This window comes from Alosa pseudoharengus, unplaced genomic scaffold (assembly GCF_046254945.1).
Source record: "Alosa pseudoharengus isolate Yale_2024_CS ecotype anadromous, Long Island Sound unplaced genomic scaffold, YU_APseudo_1.1 YU_APseudo_1.1_scf_19, whole genome shotgun sequence".
Taxonomy (NCBI): domain Eukaryota; kingdom Metazoa; phylum Chordata; class Actinopteri; order Clupeiformes; family Clupeidae; genus Alosa; species Alosa pseudoharengus.
The window spans coordinates 5,859,455-5,879,431 of NW_027468657.1; the positions used below are offsets into that span (position 1 = coordinate 5,859,455).

The window sequence follows — 19,977 nt, forward strand, 5'->3', positions numbered from 1 at the left end:
CAAACTTCACTTTGACTTTGCCTTTTCCTGACAATGCGCACAATGTATGCCAAAATGATAAATAAAATGAAAACTGACACCTGCTTGCGATTTATTTTCCATTTCTCGATTTTCATTTTCATTTTCAAGTTCACAACATGCAAATGAGCTGCATTGTTAATGAGATGTATGTGGGTGGTGCTCTGGTGACGACAAATGCAAGTGACTAAATACGCTCCCCATACGCTTTGGCTTTAGGCCTACTGCCGACAGCCCGGTAGCGAATTATATAGTATATTGTTTCATATTAGATGATAGAAACTGATGATTTAGGCTAAACACAAATTACATTTCATGCAACAACAGTGAATTTTTCATGTAGGCCTAGGCTAGTTACTGTAATTGGGTTCGTGTAGGCCTACTTTTTCGTTCATTTGATTTACGGTTTTGAAACAATAACCATGCACATTCACAAAAATTGGTCATTTTAAATATTGATGACAATGTGTTCAAACGGAAAACGAGCCATATTTCATTTAATTTAGCCCTCAAAAGTAGAATGGTGTGTTGTTTCATTATCATGGACTATCAGTTTAACAGCAAGAATTCTCCATTACAACCAAATAGCCTACAAAGGGGCGATTTTGCTTTATTAACAACAGGTGAACCAGAAACATGCATTGTGTAACGTTAACCGGTTAGATCAAGCTCGACATCCTCATCTCAAATATAGGCTACTGCCCAGATAGCAAGCAGCTATCGGACCACCGGTAGATAGGCTACTTGTCAGCAACCCGCGATGGTAACGTTAGGCCACCGGCAGTCCGCCGTATAAATGAATAAAGAAAAGGTTGTCAAATCTGAGGCTCGTTAGCCCAGCGGACCGCGGTAGAACCGATGTGCAAAAACTCAGCGGTCCGCCGGCGACAGCGAAACCGGTGGGCCGCCGCCAGCCTATTGCCATCTGGGTGGTTAACTTTGCTGGCTAGCTAGCCAGCTAGCTAGTTCCTATCTGACGAACGAGTAGTGTGACAACAGCGTTCTTATGGAAACGTTGGTGCTGTTGCGAGTTGCTGCACTGGTTTGAATCCACAGTTTACGTGTTGAATTACACAATAAAACGTGTTTTGTAGTAAGTTGCTGGTTTGTAGAATGTAGCACTAGCAGCTCGCCCAGTAGTCTCGTTGCGAGTCCTGGCTCTCTCTGCCGACTGCTTCCCTCCCTCTCTCCGCCAGCAATTAAAATTTTAGTCACTTGCATTTGTCGTCACCAGAGCACCACCCACATACATCTCATTAACAATGCAGCTCATTTGCATGTTGTGAACTTGAAAATGAAAATGAAAATCGAGAAATGGAAAATAAATCGCAAGCAGGTGTCAGTTTTCATTTTATTTATCAAAGTCAAAGTGAAGTTTGCATTTTCATTTTCCAACTAACATTTTCATTTTCATTTTTGGCAGTAATATACCAGGATGGTAATGAAAATGAAATGACAAATAGACGTTTTCAATTTATTTTTATTTTTGTCACAAATGTATCGTGTTTATCAGGAAAATTAAAAGCCAAATGTATATATTTCATTTTATTTTTAAATTTGGCAGGATAATTGCACTGACACTTTGAAAATTAAATGGCAAAACGAGTTTTTCATTTTAATTTCACTGTTTTCATTTTAATTTTATTAATGGCAGGAAAAACCCCCCATACAAAGTAGCCTTATGGCTGAAAACTGCTTGGGATCCCCCCCTGTCAAGCAATATAACCATACAAACGCGCGGCCTGCACTCATTGTTTCAAAAGGAGTAATTTCGGCTTTGTCGGAACTGGCCATTGTAGGCTACGTAAAAATAAACTTCCAAAACTAATGAAAAATATTTATCTTCTTTTAGTTAATTGAAAAGTTTCCAAAAAGTTAATAAAAGATGACGTGATGCGCGTCATTGACATAATGCGCAAATAATATAGCCTAGATATTCCAATATATTCAAATACATGTTTATTTTAGAGGGAAAATTCGAACGTCATAACATCAATTCACTTCATCTTTGAGTCCATAAAAACACTCATACCAAATTTCAGGCATGTATGTCAAGGCATTCTTGAGATATCGCGCTCAGAGTATTCATGGACTTGACCTTTGACCTCCAACATCAACTCACTTCATCTTTGAGTCCATACAAACACTTGTACCAAATTTGAAGCATATGCGTCAAGCCATTCTGGAGATATAATGCGCAAAGCATGAGATATGGCTGTGACTTTTATTTTGACACACGGGAAACACTTAAACAGGATGTGTAGCTTTAGGGAGCACTGGAGAGAGTGACTAAGTCCCGCCCTCCACACAAATGAATAGCGGAGGCTAGGCTAGTAAATCCGGCCAATTCATAGTCAACGCCATCTTGAACACTGGGGTTCGGATCCAGCGCCAGTCGGCTCTGACCATGCGCCAAGTTACAAAGCTGGAAATGACGCATGGACCAACGTCGATTTTTATTGGATATTCTGTAAAAAGAGAGTCGTCCTCCAGTAAGAGGGTGGCGATAATGCACATAAAGTCCTTGCCTCATAACAAGAAGAAGAAAAAGTTGATCGGGAACGCGCATGGAGTCCGAGTGGAGTCGGCCTGAAGCGCAACTTAATTTCATTGGATAACACAGCGGCTCTAACTAAGAGCGGTCTGCCTCACTGATCTATTATAGATCAGTGGGTCTGCCTGCTGTCCTGCTGCAAATATGCATTCGAACATGACGTGAAATATCCGTAGTCGAACTATAAATAAACTATTCGGTTTTTAGTGCCAAGTGTAGCGCATTGTTACAGTCTATGATTAGTTTGTTTTTTATTTTATTGTTTGCCATCTCAGCGGGTGCTCTAAACGTATTTTAGCGTTGGCCCATGACCAAATCAAGCCAATAATAGCCAGTAGCCACAATAATGACTGGAGCCAGAGCCCTCAATAGCCACCCTGTTTTGAAAATAATATTGAACATAGTATTGAAGATAACGCACAGAACGGTCAGCCTGAGCGGACAATTACGTCCCCAACTCATCTAAAATGTGGTGTCTTTACTTTGAGTTGTACACTGCAGATGGTAAAGTAACGGTTAAAGAGAATGTTGTCTGCGGACTCAGCAAAAAACAGTTTACTTACGCATCCACGACATCCAATCTTCGCGCTCACCTGTGGAGTTACCATCCAAATGAGGCAGCGGTGTCAGAGGCACAGTAGACGGCCAGAGCATCGCCAGGCGTCCAACATCGTATGATTGCATACTTTCCGTAAATCCTAAATTATGTCCAGGGTCTGCTATTTACTTAGGCTGCAAAGCACAGGTATTTATTTGAGGTAGACTTATTCGAGGCAGACCTTTATTTCTTACATTGTACGTTATTGTGAGACATGCGTTTTGTTTGGAGCGGCATACCAGACTATCAAACGCAGACGATTTTCGGTTTTGGTATGGGATTTAATTTACTTTTTGACTTTTATTATATAGTTAAATGTTGAGACTGATGGGCATTTAAATCTAGAGGGTATTTGATGATCACTGTAAAGTTTTGTGTAGTGGAAAAAGTGTTGGAATTTCCAGCTGTTTGTTGCGAGACAAGGCCTTTCCTTCATTCATTGAACGTGCGCTGTGATCTAATGGAAACCTTATTGCATAGCGAAGTAGCCTAAATTGAGCTTTTTTTTAAATTATGCATGGTTTACTTTTTATTAAATTCGTAGGCTGGAATGCCTCGCGGCAATAATTGTGTTTAAATGTAGTAGCCTAGTGCTTCAGCCTCTGGCAAGCTCCAAAGGGGGCGGCAATAGGTTGAGAGCAACGTGTTGGAGACCCATGGTGTAACGAGACAAGGTCTTTATGCCGCTGTTGTGTAATTTATTGTCTTTAATCATGTTTAGGCTATGTTTGTTCGGGACAAACAACAACGAAACAAGATCAATACAATTTAATTTATTTGTTTATTTGTCATATGATGGATAAACAACCATAATATGCACGTCTTCTCATAGGATCCTCAAGAAATACGCACTGAATAACGTTTGGCTGTAGCCGCCGGATAGGTACCCGCCCACCAACATGTAGCCTACGCGCATGAGAGCTCGTGCCCAACACGGATTTTCGTGCATGGAGCTGGTTCCAAATGCTCCATGCAGCGCCATATTTGAAAATGGCGTATGCTAACATGCCGAAGCTAATCTGCACGCTCTTGACCCCCTGGCCAGATTGTATGCATTAGAAGCTGAGACAGTTGGATTCACAGGTGACACCTGTGCCAGTGTTCTGATTAGCCCGGGACCTACTCTGGGATCTTAACGAGCGCAGCTGGCTTTAGGCCATTATGACATCACAGCCATTCAAGTCTATAGGGGAAAAATGAGCTTTTTAACATTTTTAATCCCCTATTTCTAAAAAAAAATCTAAAATAATAACTCTCTTGCCCCACTCCAGACCTTCAGAATGGTTATTTCCACATGTCTGTGCGTTAAGCGGTTAGAGTCGCATTCACTCTTGAAAAGGTAAAAAGAGAAGGTTATAAGAAGAAGTCAGGAGATTTCAAGATAGTGGATTCCATCCACTATAATAATCTTACCTTCTTCTCATACCATGTGCTCCTGGGACCCTGTTGCAGAAAAAGGAAGTCATGCCCTTGAATTATGCTGGATAGTGACTCCCACACCTTATTGGACTGTTCTTTGATACTTTTTGACTATTCTAATTGATTGCAATTATTTAAAGAAACATACATTGGATTTAGGGCTTAAGAAAAACTTTACGATTCCTGAGGGCAACGGTATGAAGTAGAGGGAAAAAAGTCTTTAGGGGGCCTTTAATCTCTCAGTTTGAGTAGGGCTTTTTTAAGATGCACCAGTAGTTATTTCTTTAATCATTTGACAGCCAAACTTTTTTCTAGACTTGGTTACCTCAAGATGCTACAGTTTTGGCATTCTTACAAAGTTTCTCAGATACCATGTGCTTTGTTTCCTCAGACAACATGTAGACCACTGGCTGAAGGGTGATTCACGGCAAATTAGAGTCATTGTCTCTAATTCAACTATTGGTATGTTTTTTTTTTTCTTTGGATCTGTCTGCATCAATACAAAATATGTGTCTGCCAGGGTGGTTAACAAATTACTTTAGTTAAAAACTTACTTCATTGTCTGGACTACCTGCAGATGACCCAGATCATTATTCTTCCTCATACTGTCTCACCTTTAGGAACAATCAAGTCATGTAAACCTGGAATGCCAACACCAACACCAGCAGGATTCTACATGAATAATATTTGGACGTCATTTGTGTGTGCCGCCCGTCATTTTGGGGATGTGAATGACAGAACTCAGTGTCTGAAGGACAAGCAAATCTACACAATGGGAGACTCGACCTTGAGACAGTGGTTTGAGTTCCTCTGTGGGGCTGTGCCTAGTAAGTCAAACAAGCACACAAACTGCATTCACACAGGCACTGATCTCTGACATGTTCGTAGACATCAAAGGTGTGGGCTGTATGTGTGAACACAATGTCAGAATTATTTTCCCAGGGCATCACCTGCACCTGACACTACCAGCCCCTTGGTGCTACTAAGCTTGGGTGTTAACCAAGTGAGTGTATTTGTGAACAACGAGGGGTATTAAAGCAAGAGAGTGGAGGTGTTGATGTTTCTGTGAAGTGTTGGATCAGATAATGCAAAGTATAACTATTTTACACCTACATTTGCATCATAGGGTTTCATCAAATTAGTGTTAGATTTGTGTTTAAATAGATGTCCTAAAATATTGCAACCCCAGAATGTGAAGGGAGCAAGGGCACAGGCACAATCCCCCTTAATGTACATACTGATATGCATTACTATATCCGTGCATTATTATTTAGCACTTTAGTTTTTACTTTTTGCCAACCAAATTTAGCCTGCCGGGCCATCCTATATCATTGAAATGTATAGTCTGGAATCGAACCATTCACCTTGCTTAATCCAAGGGGCGGGCAGAGAATTGTCTTTCAAACTGCCTAGGCATGCAATTGGCCAGCGCTACGACCATATCCGTATCCGGTCGGCAAAACGGCAAATACATCCTTCTTCGAAAGGAATGACTTAAGTGCATTGTGTTGCTCAACTTTCAAAGAAAAGCACAAGTCCAACTCCTCCAAAGTTGACGCCAACGCCGATTCAAACAACCGCTCTTCGTTCGCCATAGCCACCTTCCTTGTTCACCGTCGCAGGACTGTCGTTATCCTGTTAAGCCCGCCTTAAGACTCTCTAACAAAATAGAGCGCTGTGATTGGATGACGTCCACGGCGTCAGCCAATAGAAATCCTTATGGTTTGATACTAGACGTACAAGCTGAGCAAATTAATTTGCCACCGCTAGGGTGCGTCTAGATTTCTAGGCTAAACCAAATTAATAGGCTATTCTCACATTTTTATATTTAGCACTGCCTTGCTAGTTGCTAGTATTGTTTTTTTGGTAACTTATGATCTGTGTGCTGAAAAAGCTTGGGATATATTTTCTTTTTTGGTGACATAGCTTATCTGCAAAGCTCAAAAAAGGTTGCAAAAATGTGCAAACTGAAGGCCAAAGGGAATACCAGTCTGAAGTTTTATCCTTTCCTGGGGTACTGGCAGACATCCCTCATAACTTACCGTTGTAGGCACACCTGCTTGCCTCCTTTGTGTCTGCCACTAATGTGACAAGGAGCCATATATGGTTATATATGGTTAACAATTTCACATAAGCATCAGATATATCCCCTTGGGTTTCAGCCAATCAAATGATAGCATATCTAAACGGGATGTCTTGGAGACGTGCACCTTATAAGGGACACGTCAGAATAAATGACTTCACAACAACAATAACACAAACAATAGTTTGCTAGAATATTGGTAGGGACAATTTTGTCAAATACTGTTATGGACATGTCCCTATGTTCCATATGCAAACCTACACCTTTGGAAGGAAGGAAAAAATGTTGAACGTAAACCCTTTATTCTTGGCAGCGACAATGTATGACAATTCTGGGAGGGCATTGTGCACGTGCAATTATCATTATAAATGCTTGTATTTGGTTTTGTTTGGTGTAGACTTGCACCGATGCTTTCACCTTGAACCAACTATATCAATAATGCTGTCTCTTCATCAGATCACATGAAAAGCGCCACTATTTTGCATGTGTATGTGACTCAGATAAATGAGACATTTTTTTCACTTTTGTGCAACAATGCTATATTGGCATATCTGAAAAACCACCTCATGCCACCATATAAACTTTTGTGTGATATTTGTGAGTTTAATTCTAAATTGACGTGTTTCCATTACTCGTTTTTCATTTTGGCTAACAGTTCTTGGTAACATTTAGAAAAGTGAACAAAACACTATACAAATTAGATGATTAAGAACAAGTTTAATTAAGATGTCCCTCCATGGAATTTGTTTACTTTTCTCCAACTAGTGTGAAGATGTTCAGAACATTTACACTCACACACCAGTAAACAAGTATAAAACCTCAACAAATTGTATGCCACTTGGGGGTAGGTTAGGTAGAGGCTGCCACCTCTTCCACCTGCTACCCAGTGGAGCGAACCACACCCACCCGATAAGATTCAGCGGCACAGGGATGGAGTTGAAAGGCAAATATTTATTGAATTTTGAATAAAAAGAGAGAGTCTCTGATACCTGTTTCCACTGCACCTGGTACTGCCCCACCGACCAGGCCTGTAAGGACGAAGGACCACTGCACCTGGTACTGCCCCACCGACCAGGGGCCTGTACTACGAAGCGGGGTTACTGGCTTATCTGGGTAACTTCGAGAGTAACTTGATCACGTGTGGCATAACTTCCCGATTAACTCGTACTACGAAAGGTGGATATGTTTTAACCTAGGTATGCTGCCATGGCAATTTACCCTGCATCTCAAACCTGCTCCGACCAGGTTATGTTCTTGGTTAACCTGAGGTTTCCGTTAACCACACCCTTTATAAGTACCACCCCTCCACTAACAATTCGAGACAATGTCGGCGTACCTGGATGATCCATACGACATTGGAGCGCAAATCATGAGGGGCTCTCTTCGCAGGGCTAGGGGTTTTAGAGACCGCCATATATATATACATATATATATATATATATACCCGTACGATATACTCTATGAACATATAGATTGTCAGCCGAAGGAATTCGTTATCTTTGTCAGATGATCTAGGCAGAAGTCTCTAATGTCACCCGTCATAGCAATACCCTTACGTGGACATTCATGTATTCCATCTAATCGGTGATGCTGGACATCTGAGCAAGAATACTGTATGTCCGAAAATAAATCAGACATAGGCCTAGCCTACAGTATGCTGAACATCTGAGCAAGAATAGCCTAAAATAAATCGGACATAGCCTAGCCTACAGTAGGCCTAATAAATGAAAATCACAATTTTAACAAACTTGTTGAATTGAATGTCATATTACTGTACCCTGCACATAAAGGCTACACATTTCCACAGCACCAGAATCCGACCGAATGCCTCCCTCAACCCCTTCCACAATCGGCCTTCCACTATTATTTGCGATGGCCGACTCCTCTGCTACTGTAAAACACTCATTAGTAGGCTAGTGTTCAAAGACACATTTTTCTTGTTAGCTGTAAAACAGAGGCCAAGTGAAGTATAATAAATGCTTTATAATGCTATAACTATATAAACCTACTATTCTGAATAATGTGTTTGTGTTTCATTTTCACCTGCTGCCATGTGCGTTTGGCAATGGTGTTGCATCTGAAATGTTCACAGGATTAGGCATACACTAAATCAGTCAATGGGGGCTACTTAAACATTCAATTATCCTATTACTGTAATCTATATGCCCACTTCTAAATTGTGTTGCATCTGTAGGCATTTCTATGATCTCAAAATAGGCAATTTAATTATTTAAACTCATTTCATACATTCCGCAAGCTATTAATCCTCCGTAACACATATTTGAAGAACATGTGGAAATAAAACTTTAGGCCTACTTTTAGGCATTTAGGCTACCCGATCTGCAATACGTTGCCAACAGCCTTGCCTTGCTTTGTTCACTGCCGACGTATTTTATTTTTGTCATAGAGTGGGTTTTAATTCCCCATAACTTGTCATAATAATTGTGCATTCCTCATCCGTAAAATAAGGTGATCGTGTCATCACTGAAAGTGGTGACTTGCGCTGCAACCCGCCACTTTTATGTCAACGCGCACAAACTCCAATTAGGTTAACCCCGGCTCAACAAATCAACTTCATAATCAGCGTTGTAGTACCGATTAACACCACTTAAGATAACCAGGTTTTGTCAACCCAGGTTTAACAAAGTAACCCTGGGTTACTTCTGGGTAGGTTAAGCTCCCTTCGTAGTACAGGCACCAGGCCTGTAAGGACGAAGGTTCACTACACCCGTGGGGGAGGCCAAAACAACAGGAAAATACCACTGCACACCACAACGGAAGAGACTGTAAAACAAATGACACACACAGTGAAGCACATGATGATGGCCATCTTGGTCCTTCATAAAAATATTCCCCCATGGCTGGTTAACACTTTGAGTGCCAAAAAACGCAATATTGCGTTTTTAGCTTTTTTTTTGAATTACCAAAAAAACCCTAACACACCTTATGTGTGATTTTGGGAACTTTATGACCCTGTTCAGACTGCAGGCAAAAGTGGCCCAAATCTTTTTTTGGGGTCAAGTGACCAGGTCAGACTACTTCATTTGAGTGTGAACATTCAAATCTGAATTTTTTCAAATCAGATTTAGACCACTTCCATATGTGGTCCTGAATCAGACCCAGGTCTGATTTTTTTCAATGCAGCCGCAGTGTGAACAACCAAAGGCGGATTTGATGCGACTTTTACGTCAATCTACATGACATTTGTCACGAGTACCGTAGTGTGACGTTCCGTTTCTATGACGGCAGTGTCACTGGATCTAACAAACTTTATGGGATCGTTTCTAGCTAATAAATTGTTTTAAATGTAGGCTATAGCCATTTAAACTTGTTAAATGCTAGGCAGCAACTTAGCCACATAACACGGATTCCCTGGCAGGTGTAATACTGTAGAAAGAAACACAATTCCAGTGAATATTTCACATCTTATCAAAGACTGGCGTCTGTTAAAAGTGCCTCAAACATAAAGCCAAGACACGTCCGTGAATTTAAGGATTTTAACCGCATGCTATGAAGTTACATGCTGGTCTCTTTTACGGAGGAAACCCATCCTAAAATAAAATGTTGTATTCACAAATTTGATCATGCTGGTATGAATACTGTATATGTCGTAGCCTAGTATGTGATTCCTACTGTGTAAATAAAATATACGAACGTCTTGGAAAAATTATTTAAATAGATTAGAAGAAAGCCACCTTCGGTAGGCTACTCGGCGGGAGGTAGCATGATGTCATTGTTGTTCTTTTGCGCATGTGGGTCAGTTCGGAACCACAAACAGTTCACACTGAAAATCTGATGTAGGCCACATTTTAAAAGGTAATGTGAACAGCTAAACAAAAAAATCAGATCTGAGCAAAAAATCTGAATTGAGCATTAAGAGTGGTGTGAACAGGGTCTATGATGAATAGAACTGAAATAGATGACGATCAAAAACTCATGAAAACGTACGATCTGGACATTTTATCTGGATATTTTATCATAACTCGGCTTTTGAGTGTTGCCGCTTTGGGTCGAATCAGTGACGCATGCACGTCAGGTCAAAACCAGGCCATTTATTTTCGTGGGTTTTATCACTATGTGGCAGTCTCGCCAGGTCTCGCTAGGTCACTTCCCGGAAACTTTACAGCCAACACACGCTATATCTCCATTTCTAGAAAAAAAACAGGGATTTTGATGAAAACGAGCCACTGTTTAGCTTGGGTTTTCTCAGGAACAGAGGCATGTAGAAATACATGTAGAAATAAACGGTTTGTACCGACTGAGAGCTTAAAGTCAACCTTTCAAATGAGCCATACTATGTGTCCATAGCTATAAAATGGAATACGCTGTGGCTCTACAAAAATTGTCAACAATCATCTAGATTGCTGGCACTCTGGGCAAAAGCTTCCGAAAACAGCGAGGCATTCAAAGTGTTAATGTATGTCAATGCACATATAATTTGAACATTGTAATAACTGATATATTTGTGAAACGTAACCACTAAAGTTAACCGTTTTTTGTAAACTTTTTCCATAAATATGCTATAAAAAGACACTTTTTCCATAAATATGCCATTAAAAATATAGAAAAAATCCAAGAATTGTCAGTGACTAGTTGCCAACTTGCCATGAAATATTTCTTTTATGCTTTAATTACTGTACATTAAATAAAACAACAATAACAAAAAAATGATGATCTTTTAAGCAGGTTCAAAGGTTGTATCAGCGATTTCAGACCCAAAAAAGGCCCAAACATAAAAGATCATTTAAACGTGTTAAATGCTAGGCAGCAACTTAGCCACATAACACAGATTCCCTGGCAGGTGTAATACTGTAGAAAGAAACACAATTTCAGTGAATATTTCACGTCTTATCAAAGACTGGCGTCTGTTAAAAGTGCCTGAAACATAAAGTCAAGACACGTCTGTGAATTTAAGGATTTTAACAGCATGCTATGAAGTTACATGCTGGTCTCTTTTACGGAGGAAACCCATGCTAGAAAGACTGGCATGCTACCCATGCTAGACTGACTTGCCATGAAACATTTCTTTCATCCTTTAATTACTGTACATTAAATAAAACAACAATAACAAAGGTTGTATCAGCGATTTCAGACCCAAAAAAGGCCCAAACATAAAAGATCACATTCATTGAATCCTTTCTAACGATCTGCTAGCTGTCTGCCCCATAAACAGGCCGTCAAAAAAACTCATCTCTGTAGGCACCCTAGGCTCCGAGATATGTACACAAAAACAATTGCTACCATCAAGGGTTGGCAACCCACTCAAAAGCAAAATAAAGTGTTTCAACCAATAACCGACGAGATGTGCATTTAGGAGAGTTTTAATTGCACGGAAGGGAAGGGGGAGGGAGTAGCGAACTAGCTCTCTGTTTTGTTTGAACATCAACATAAGTGACGTATCCCTACTATCATTTATACAACCTTTAATTTAAAGGCCTCATGAAACAAAGCACATACCCTGATTGTGAAACTACCCTTATAGCAATATACTGTATGGTATATTCGCTACATCAAAGGAAATAGTCATAGACAAGGCTCAAAATGTCATTACACTTCTGTGATACTATGGAGAGGGTCCCTGCAGACAAACTGAAGTATTTTTTAATTTTGTAAGGCTCTTGCTATAGAAGTCCGTACAAGTTGATTATTGAATGCAGCACAAGCTACCGTCAATGGATGCAAAAGGAGGAGACTCGAGTTTGGTAATCAACTTGTAAGGACTCTTTTCTCACAATATGGTGGTGACCAGAATAATAAATGCACTGACTGCAAAACAGTCATTTTTTATACCCTTGCTGTACACTTACATAGTCCGATTAACGTAATTAACATCCCCAACGACAGTTTACAGTTGTTATCATCTAAAAATAGACCCTAAGTTATTCTTAGACCAAACTTTTCCTGTAAACCACCCATTGTATTTACTGTTACTGTAAGTGAGAAGATATTCCACCCAAGCAAACTTGTCTTTTATGAAAACTCGACTCCATTCCGGTCATGTGTGAAAAGGCTAACACACATAGGCTACACCATACAAATAAAGTATTCCCACATACAAATATAGGCAAACACACATACACATTACAAAAAATCTTGAAATCTTATAACTTAAATCTTGAAAGGCATGGTAAATGTTTTCTCAATCAACTTGTTCACTGCTACTACAATCAATGTCCAACAAACGCATGGTCCTCACACTGTTGGTTTATGTCACTGTTGTTTGTCCATCATGCTAAATGGTTATTACACTGTTCTTTCATCTCATAGAACTCAAGCGTATTGCTAGTATTTTGTCCATCACGTCAAAGCATGCTTAACACGCTTTTGTTCCCACACAGCTCTAAAACGTATGAACCTCTACTCTGATCGCCAAGTGGGGCCCTTTATGGCAGTGGACGTAGAGAACAACATCCTCCTGCACCACCGCTCGCATGGTGCCCCCCGATGCTGCCCTGACGGCCCGATTGCGGCAATGCACTACATCAGTAACCAGATTGATGACCTGGCTGGTGGGCCACACACTGTTATTGTCTTGAATGTGTTGGCTCACTTCACCCAATTCCCAGTCTCCTTCTACGCTCACCGGGTGTACCAGATCCGTCGTGCAGTAGTGGCACTGTTGAAACGTGCACCACAGACCAAGGTCATCATCAAGACAGCCAACACAGGGTACAAGGTGAACATTTCAAACTCTTTCCTCTCACCACATTAACTGGAATGCAGACTTGCATGGATAGTTTCCTTCTGTGTCTGTGTGTTTGTTTATGTGTGCTCCTTATCTGAGTTTATATGAGAGTATGTGCATCCTTGTACACATGCAATTCTGTTTAATGCTATAAAACAACATGAAGGACAACATTTAAGTCATCATAAAACAAACACTGATCATCTTTAATTTTTTTGAGGGGGAACAGCTGACATTTGAAAACCTATCAAGTATTAACACAATCATAGTGATTCACTAGTTAGTAATGCTGGTCTGCTCACAATTGACTTCAATCCATGATGGTCTCCTCATCCAAAATCAGATGTGAGGTTGCAGTCTTCCAAATGGTAGCTTCTTCCTTTTTAGAAAATTATAATAAAAGAAAGACACATTGAACTTTAAAGTCTATAATGTTGGTTTGGCTGTTCATTGATTCACTCATCTGCCAAACTTGGTTTTAAGATATGTTCATAGCAAAAATGGATGCATGCGTTTCATTTAGATTAATTAATCACAGAGTATGTAATTAATTAGATTACATTTTTCGATTCGATTGACAGCCCTAATATAAATACAATATTGAGGAATGAGGAAACAAAGGCGTTAAAAATATAACTCTATACATAAATATACTGCAATAACAATGCCTGTTTTCCGTCCATTTCATCTTCTTTTAAGTGGAGCAGAAATATTTCCGATCTTGTACAATCTACAGATTAGGCATGTTACGTGTAGGGTTGGGTATTGTTTTCAATTTTATTGATTTCGATTCTGGTTCCAGTTCTGCTTATCAATTTCAATTCCTATCGATTCCTCATTTCGATTCCAAAAGGTTTTTTTGATGAAATATAAATATATCCTTATCTTTAGGTTTGGCTTTTCGGTTCAGGCTATTTCTTATCGATGCTACTCGATTCTAACATTACCCAGTATACCCACTTCAAAAGCATCACCATCTCAGTATACCCACTGAAAATAGGCAAGGATAGGTATTAACATTTGGGGTTGATCACAGTGTACCCACTACAGCTAACTAGACTACATCTCAGTATACCCACTACAGCAAACTAGACTACACAACTGCGTTAGCATATGGTTCTCTAAAAGTTAGTTAGTTCGAACCAAACCAAATTCTAATGTTTAGGGAATGTTTTCTCTGGGTTATGCAGAAGCCTAACATTCCCTAAACGTTAAGGGAACCAACCAACTGAAACATTCTCCTGTGGTTGCACTGTAACCTCCACCCAACGTTTTTTGCTTGTTCTGAGTGCAGAGGTTTGTGAAATGTTTATTTAAACCAACTCAACTTAACTTAACTTTTTGAGGTAGCATATAAAAGGTCTGCAGTCACTTGATTAGATTTGGCTTCCCTGTAATGCCACAAACACAGTGAGAATTCAAAAAGTTGCCCATTGATGTGTCTCACTTACCAGCTTGAGGCGTTGTTGCTTGTTGTTTCTGGCAGTTTCCCTATTGGCTGATAACAATTTATTTTTTAAAATGTATCAAAAGTTACCCCTCCCCCGTGGGGAGTAGTAGGCTACGTTAGCCCATCTGACTGCAAGTGTCAAGACGTGAGATTAAGAGATTCTGTTCTCAGTAGCAGTAGCGTATCCAGAAATGTTCAAATGGGTGGCCATACAAACAATAATCATAGGCATGCTATATTTATGGCATAAAAGTGGAATTTAATGAAGGCATTTGATCTCAGCTGAGAAATTACGCAGATTTCAACTGGAGCAAAACAATGCATGAATGTAGCTTCGGTGTGTCACATGAAACACAATTGAGACAATCGATTGACCATATTGGACAACGTCAAAGCCTTATCATACGCATGTTATATTCAGGACATGAAAAGTGGAACTTATTGAACAAAAATTACAAATTTTAAACTTGCGCAAAACTGCATGAACCCAGCATCGGTAGTTTGTAGTTCTGTAGTTTACCAGCAGTGTGTTGATAATTGAAGTGTCTGTGGTGGTTTGTCTGGAGTTGGTTCAGATATATACAGGTGTGTATGTGTTTTGGGTTACTCATCTTAAAGTGTGTATCTCTGTGTGTGTGTGTGTGTCTTTGTCTGCTTTGCAGGATTTAAACCGCAGTGACTGGTTAGCCATGCAGCTGGATCAAATCCTCCGCGAAGTATTCCGTGATGTGGGAGTTTATATCCTGGATGTGTGGCAGATGACTGCTTGTCACTATAATGCAGACGATCTCCATCCTGCCCAAGTGATCGTCCAAAACGAAATTGACATTCTGCTCTCCTTTATCTGCCCCAATTAAGGAGGCAGGCCCATGTTATGAGAATGTTGAAATATGGGATATTTACGGGAAAATATTGAAACGGGAAGACAGCAGGGAAAAAAGCAAAAAATATGTGAGGGTTGATGGCTACGCTCTAATGTAATCGAACAGAAGTGGGGTGGGCAGAACATGGTTTGATCTGTGTCAGATGCCTTAGTGTCCTTTTTTGCATAAAACATTAATTGTTTTCTTCTTGATTAGCTACTTGCTTGTGCTGTATCTGACTTGTACGTTACCTTTGATAGCAATAAAATGTATGGTTAAAATGGATAATAATTTAACTTCAAGACTACTTTTAGTTAGCCATGTAACCCATCTTGGTTTTAAACAAAGACACTATCCCCTCCCCCAATGGAATGCTAATGTGCTGGTTTAAGGCCTATCACTTACACAAGACAAAGGATGCTTCCTTGATATAATGTATCCATGTATCATGAAATGTAAATGTATTCATGTCTGGTATCATTTTGATAGTCTCATTACAAGGATTGTAATGATGTGATTGTGAGAATGTTTGGAACATTCTATAAGTGATATTTCTGATATATAAGATATCTCTCCTCATGCTATTCTGACAAGAATTCATAGGTGTGAAGTGGGTGTGAGTAGGTGTGTCTGATACCAACTGTAGAACCAATCAAGTGGGCTTGTTCTTGGCGCCACTTTGTTCTTTGTTTAAACCATTTAAAAGTAACTAAACTGCAATGTTTGTGAGATCAGATTTTCTAGACTTGGACTAAGGATGTAGAGCGGAAGAGAGTAGTTGGCTTCAGGCCAACCTAGGCCTGGCCTGGGCTAGGCCTACATAGACCTTTTTTGTACTCTCTCTGCTTGTAACAGAATAAACCTGATTCCTGAGTTTTTCCTGAAGTTCGCCAGTCTAAGATTAATATTAAGTAATTATTCACCACAATTACTTTCACCTTGGACCAAATTACTATATGTAAATGATGTACTGGTACATGATATGACTGCTGCATGGTGTTGGGGCTGTAGCCAACATGGTGGATGGGGTGGGGGTGCAACGTTTTTCCAATATAGAATATGTGGATCTTTTTGGTGTGTGAAACTATTTTCAGACAGTCTTATTGTTGTGTATGTGGTTTCATGCACTGTGTGTGTTTATGTTCTTGTTGTTCTTGCTGCACATTGGTGGCGTTGATGTGATTGAGACATGCACATTGAGAATGTAGCTGTGTGACTGATTGCGGTTAGTAAAAGAAAGCTTACGTTAAACCCTTCGTCTGGTCTTCATTACCGAATGTGGTATTAAGGTTGAATGTGTATATATAATTATGATATACACAACACTTATGGTACCATACTTAAACTTTTACATTCAGCTGTGGAGTAGGCCTACCAGAAAGCTTTTAATCACAGCAGTAAAATCACACTACAGCCTATACATGTTTTGCACTTGATGTGAAAAACCAAATCAGATTCCAAAACTAATTCCGTGGAAATGCATGGACTGGAATCCATGCATTTCCACGGAATTAGTTTTGGAATCTGACCCCTTATCATACCTGTTTGTTCGTACTCGTCGCTCTACTTATCGTGACTAAATTCAAGATGGCGTCGAACGGTAAAATTCCTTAAGGTACTGTCTGTATAAATCGTCTTGTAAATAATCTACCAGTGCTTTTTCAAAGTTCTCCATGTCTCGTTTTAAATGTCAAGGCCCTCGGAAGTCTACCAATGAAGTATGGAGCTACTTTGAGCCTCGTAAATGGTGTAAAACAGTGATTTATTTGCAAGGCTAGGCCGATGCCCGAGGCACCACAACAAAACCCTGTTGGTAGCATTGGCTAACTAGCGCCAGATTTCTGAGTGCAGGGGACAAGCTGAGGTGAGCTATGAGACATACGTTCACACTCGGTATCATGTTCAGGGCCGGAGTGGGGCCACTTTTCAGCCCGGGAGTTTCAGGCCCAAGACCGGCCCACGTTTTCCATAGTGGTGGAAATTGGATAAATGAAGCAACATTTCAGCTCTTACTATCCTGTAGTTTTTATTAGTACCATGGTTCAACAAATGTGTAAAGGTTATATAATAATTCACTTCAACTGAGAAGTTAACAAAAAATATTCCACTATTCCACAAGTTAACAAAAACAGAAAGAAAGAAAGACAAAGAAAGAAAGCCTTTGAAATGTAGCCTATCCCACGCTTCCACAAAGAGGCATATTGAACTAATGTTTAGGCTACATGTTTTTTGCATGGGTAGGCTATATTGTTGTTTGGTGATTTAGCCTACTCCTTTACTACACCCTCTTCTAAGCAAACAAGGCATATAGGTTCATCATGTAGCATACATATTTTGCTCTTTCTTACATTAAATAACTTTAATTTATCCTCTCTACTTGTCCCTGTAGTCATGGCCTCCTCATCACTAATTTCGGGCTCATCATTTTCAGTGGTCGACTGGTTGATCTGCTGCTCAGAGGCTACAATTTTTACCGCATAGGCCTACACAGATCAAACTTCAGTTTTGTTATTAATATTTGCATACTGCAAAGTCTATGAATCGGATACAAAAGGCTAATATTTTAGGAAATGTAATATGTTGCTTGCAAATAGCTTGACAACGTTACAAACGTCCAATATTAGCCCAATGACTGCTAATAATCATTGCCTAGGCTATCTCTCTTTACCAGTTTCCTGTCTGTAGGCCTAATCTAGAAGCTTGGCACATTTAGCAGCATCTACCTGGCCGTTTCAGTCCCTCCTGGCCTCTTTCTACCATCCATCCTTCCTGACGCTTATGGCTACTGCAGGGCCGGCCCGGCTATCCGTATCTGAGAAAACTTTTTTGGAAAAGACAGGCTATATGGACCCAACCAACTCTTTTTGGGAGGGGAGAACTCCCTCACATGGTAGGCTACAACCCATGCAGAGGCAACGCTGCCATGCACAGAATGCGGAACGTGTAGCCTACTTTAAGAGAAGTTAGACTAACGTGACAAATGTCAATATTTTTTTCCTCGACCGGCCCAAAAGTGAAGCGGCCCACCGGGAATTCTCCCGATTCTCCCGATTACCCACCCCGGGCCTGATCATGTTTCAAGACACTTTAGGTCAAAATCACACCGGAATTATCCTTTAAGATACAGGATCAGCCAAGAGCAAAATTGACAGCATGGCAGCAATTGTCTTCACCATGGCCAGATAACGCTTTGGCATCGTGGAGAAGAAAGGCAGCAGTGGAGCCCCCCGGAAAACGGCCCAACAGGAGGACGAAAGAGATTGTGCAGTTGAGAAGGGAACTCAAGACCCTCAACAAGCAGTACAAACAGGCTAGCTCTGAAGAGAAGAAGATCTGACCACTTGACTTTTAAGGCAATTGTCCAGACTGAGAAGGGCCGAAAGGTATCTAAGGCTGAGAAAGGAGAAGGAGGTCAAGCTTGCTCAGTTCATCAAGGACCCTTTCAGGTTTACCAGAACCCTGTTGGGTGTAGCAAGATCTGGGAGACTGAACAGCAGTAAAGAAGCTGTGGAGGAGTTCCTGAAAGATAGCCACAGTGAGACTCTTAAGGGCCAAGCCTTGGACATACACCCTTTTTACCCATGCATTCTATGGGCTGCCATAGACTCTTATGTCAGAAGTATAATAATAGGAAAAGCTAGTAACTCAATGGGTGCCTTCACAGCTTCGCTGCTAGGCCCAAATAATAAGAAAACTTAAGAAGAACAATAAGTGTGCTGCTTTCAGCAAGGACACCTAATTAACAACATCAATCAATACTACTACCAGAGGAGTGTGCAGAGGTTCTAGTCAAAGGAGGTGGTGGTAGAAGAATGAGGTAGTGGAGGGAATGCTATTCTGACTATCTGGACATCTCTTTCTTTATATTTGAAGAAGGTTAAAAATATTCAATCAAGTTAAACCACTAACTTAAGTTTATGTAGTTTGCAGTGTGAATCCTCCAGAAAAGCACAGAACTGCTTCACTCCTGAGTCTCCTGGTTTCTTCTTACTGAGATCCAGCTCTGTCAGGAGTAATGGGTTTATATGTACAACTTCCTCCAGATAATTACAGGCTTCCTTTGCTGCATCCGTTTTCAAGAACCTGTAGAGAGAGACATACATGACCAATTTATAGAAATATGATATGTAATTTCTGCTCCCATTCCTTTAGAGTCAAGAGGTGTTCCCTAATTAGTTTACCATTATCATGACTAAGTGTATACTAAGGATTAACCATGTTTCCCGAAAGTATCATAAGCCTGACTAGTTTGTAAAGGCTATCCTACGAACGTCTTACTGTAGGCCTACAAGTTTTGGAGCATTACC

General features: G+C 40.3%; 1 protein-coding gene across 7 annotated transcripts in view; it reads left to right on the forward strand.

Annotated features, from left to right (window-relative positions):
- The window catches only part of LOC143132182 (NXPE family member 3-like), a 104,424-nt gene extending 88,337 nt beyond the window's left edge, over nucleotides 1-16,087 (forward strand). For 3 of the 7 annotated variants that reach the window (XM_076291534.1, XM_076291539.1, XM_076291537.1), the window contains 4 exons: nucleotides 4,981-5,051; nucleotides 5,210-5,416; nucleotides 13,011-13,348; nucleotides 15,470-16,087. In XM_076291534.1, coding sequence (XP_076147649.1) covers nucleotides 4,981-5,051; nucleotides 5,210-5,416; nucleotides 13,011-13,348; nucleotides 15,470-15,664 — 811 coding nt within the window. In that variant the 3' untranslated portion in view covers nucleotides 15,665-16,087. The remainder of the gene's footprint in view (nucleotides 1-4,980; nucleotides 5,052-5,209; nucleotides 5,417-13,010; nucleotides 13,349-15,469) is intronic. The other 4 variants (XM_076291538.1, XM_076291540.1, XM_076291541.1 and 1 more) reach the window with 2 other exon arrangements.
- The last annotated feature ends 3,890 nt before the right edge of the window (nucleotides 16,088-19,977 follow it).